The sequence below is a fragment of the Vidua macroura genome, chromosome 5 (assembly GCF_024509145.1).
Source record: "Vidua macroura isolate BioBank_ID:100142 chromosome 5, ASM2450914v1, whole genome shotgun sequence".
NCBI lineage: Eukaryota > Metazoa > Chordata > Aves > Passeriformes > Viduidae > Vidua > Vidua macroura.
Window position 1 is genome coordinate 31,712,228 of NC_071575.1, and position 3,139 is coordinate 31,715,366.

General features: G+C 53.0%; 1 protein-coding gene across 1 annotated transcript; it reads left to right on the top strand.

The window, feature by feature from the left end:
- The first annotated feature begins 254 nt into the window (after window positions 1–254).
- Window positions 255–2,887, top strand: LOC128807184 (inositol 1,4,5-trisphosphate receptor-interacting protein-like 1). The gene is given in 5 exon segments (XM_053977353.1): window positions 255–909; window positions 1,181–1,600; window positions 1,602–2,139; window positions 2,142–2,470; window positions 2,472–2,887. Coding segments are annotated over 4 exon segments (1,692 nt in total). The 5' UTR covers window positions 255–909; window positions 1,181–1,183; the 3' UTR covers window positions 2,880–2,887.
- The last annotated feature ends 252 nt before the right edge of the window (window positions 2,888–3,139 follow it).

Here is a 3,139-nt window from a genome sequence, read left to right on the forward strand (position 1 = left end):
TCTGTCAGAACCAGTGTGGCCAGCAGGAGCAGAGCAGTGATTGTCCTCCCTCAGAGGGTGCCGGTGAGGCTGTACCCCAAATCCTGCATTCACTTTTGGTCCCCTCATTACAAGAAAGACATGGATGTGCTTGAGTGTGTGCACAGAAGAGAAATGGAGCTGGGGAACAGTCTGGAGCACAAGTCTGATGAAGAAGGCCTGAGGGAAGTGGAAGTGTCCCCATGCCTCGGGGAGACCATAAAGTTGTCTACAGATCCCTGAAAGGAGGTTGTAGCCAGGATGGGGTCATTATACTAGCCCAGGGAACAAACAATAGGACCAGAGGAAATTACCTCAAGTTGCACCATGGGAACTTTAGATTGGACTCTTTCAACAATTGGATATCAAGCTTGGTAACAGGCTGCCCAGGGAAATGGCTGAGTCACCACCCTCAGAGAGATTTCAAAGTCATGTGGATGTGGCATTTGGGAACCAAGCTGATTGGTGGAGTAGGCAGTATTAAATTTACAGTTGGACTGTGTGATCTTCAGGGTCTTTTCCAACCTTGACGACGCAGAGATTTAACTGTACCTCAGCATGGAGTCAAGGCTTAAACTCAAGGGTGCCTTCCAAGATGAGTATCTATGAGATTGCCAATGGAGGGCAGCTGATAAGAAAGACAAGAGAAAGACCAAGAGAAGTTCTTTGAAGAAGATTCACTCAAAGGCTGCCTTAGCCAGTACCCCGGGGCCACTTTGACAGGCTGAGCTGGGGTGGGGACAAAGGGTGGGGCTGGGCTGACTGTGGTGTACTGTGACACCCGTGACATCATGGGGGCCATGTCACAATGGGGGCAGCTGTAAAAGGCCCCAGCAGGTAACACTGGCCCTGTATTGCTTGGGCAAGCAGTGAGTGCACACATGGCGGAAGGTCGGGCTGGTGACAAGGGTGGGGCAGAAACGCTGCATCCAGGGCTGGCTTCTCCTCCTGCATGCTGGGACAGCCCCTCATGGCAGAGCCTTGGGCAGGGCACTGTGCTGCTGCTGCTGCTCGGGCAGTGGGACAGACCTGGCTGCTTGCCAGCTGTTGGGGGCTCTGTCCTTCCTGCTCCCAGATCCCTGGGATTCCCATCCCTGCTGCCCCCACTGCCAGCTGCCTCCCTTGCAGCACCATTCAAGGCCTTCTCTCCATGCTCCTGCAGACCATGGATACCTGGGTATTGTGGTTCTTGCTCTTGCAAAGTGTAGTTCAGTACCAAGAGCCTGCGGATGATGGCTGGGATGAGGTGACATGTCTGTGAATGGAGGCGTGTGCCAAGCTCCAGAAGGAGGAGAAGATTCGTCTGGAGCAGGAGGTGGAGCAGCTGGCCCTGAAGCAGGGTGTGTGGTCCTCGGGAGACCTGCTCTGCTCTGCCTGGCAGCACTGGCAGGTCTGGGCTCTTGCTGGGCTCCTGCTCCTTCTCTTGGCCCTGTGGTATATCTGGAGGAAAAGGATCCAGAGGAGAGAGCAGCATGAAGAAGGAAATGATGGTGTAAATGAAGAGGAAGTTGGAAATGTAGATGCAAATGAGGAAGATGTTGGAAATGAAGAAGAAGGAGACAATGACGTGGATGGGGAGGAAAAACAACAATGACGATGGCAATGCACAGGAAGGCAACAATGCTGCTGCGAATGAAGAAGGTGATGTTGAAAATGAAGTTGGCAATGAGGCTGCAAATGCAGCAAACATCAATGATGTTGGAAATGAAGTGGAAGAATACCATGAGCATGACGATAACTTTGGAAGACTCATAATGGAGCGCATACAGTGGCCTGTGCAGGACCTGCAGAAAGGATGCAGGTGGACAAAGACCCTGATGGAGCATCTTGTAATTTACTTTCAACGGGTCTTGTCCAACAGTTTCTACCCAGTGCTGCAAGAAGCCATTGGGGTGGGCAGTGCCTTCGAAGGCTGGAGTCCGCGTGAGCAGGATGTTGTGTACCAGGTACTCATACCTATGACTCCTCCCCAAGGGCACAGCTTCCACCTAGAGCCGGGCACTGCAGAGCAGAAGCACTTGAGGAACTTCCGCATCTGCGTGCAGCAGGAGTGCACCTGCACAAGGGAGCAGCAGGATAAGAACATGCTGTGCTTCCTGCACCATCCCGAGGAGCAGCTAAAGATCAGGATCCCAGCCTCCTTCATACCCTGTGCACAGGCTCTTACCTGGACGTGGAGAAAACTGCCCGCTGCTTCTACCAACTGGTGAGAGCAATCTGGCCGGCTTTGCTTCGGTCACACAATTGGCATTTAGTGCTGCTGCCCTCCAGACGCTCCTGCCAGTTCAAGGTGACCAATGGCAGCGAAAGCTATCAGATTGAGATGCTGTTTGGGGTGCAACAAGGCAACTCAGACGTTTTTGTAAGCAGCCAGCCTAGGCAAGCCCACACCCCAGGCACCATCTGGCCGGAGAGCTACGCTGTAGCTGAGATGAAGTTCTTCAAGTACATTGGTTCTTCAAGCTGTCAGGTTGGCTCCCCCTGACAGCTTGCACCTGAAATGCCTGCAGTTCTTCACCCGTCTTCAGCTGGGCTCAGGCTTCTCCACCTATACCATTAAGACCATTGTTATGCACCACCTGAGCATCTTACCCGTGTCACAGTGGCGCAGGAGACATTTTGTGAGGCGGCTGATGGATATCAGTGAGACCCTGTGCGGGTGTGTGGAAGTGAGACACCTCAACCACTTCATTGTGGGCAACCAGAGGCTTCCTGAGGGGATCAGTGTGCCCCTAGAAGTCCTAATGGCCAGGTCATGCAATCTCTTCCATGACCTGGTGATGGGTCTGGTTGCACACTCCCAGGCGATGAGCCAGTACGTGGATCTGCAGCGGTGGTTGAAACGGATCCTTAACAATTAACAGTGAAAGAGGTTCTCCTGCACAGAGCTGTGCTTGTGAGGCTCACACCTGGTGGCAGAGAACCAGCTCTCAGTAGATGGGAAAAGAGAGGAGAATGAGGGCTACAGAGAGGGAAGAGAAAATGCTGCGTAGCAGCACTATGCCATCAGAAGCAGCAGTGTCGTCTCAACAGCCTCCCCAGCACTGCATCCAGCGATGACCAGGTTGGTTACAAAGATCAGGGACCATGCAAGAGGAAATGCTGTTATTCCCCCACTGTG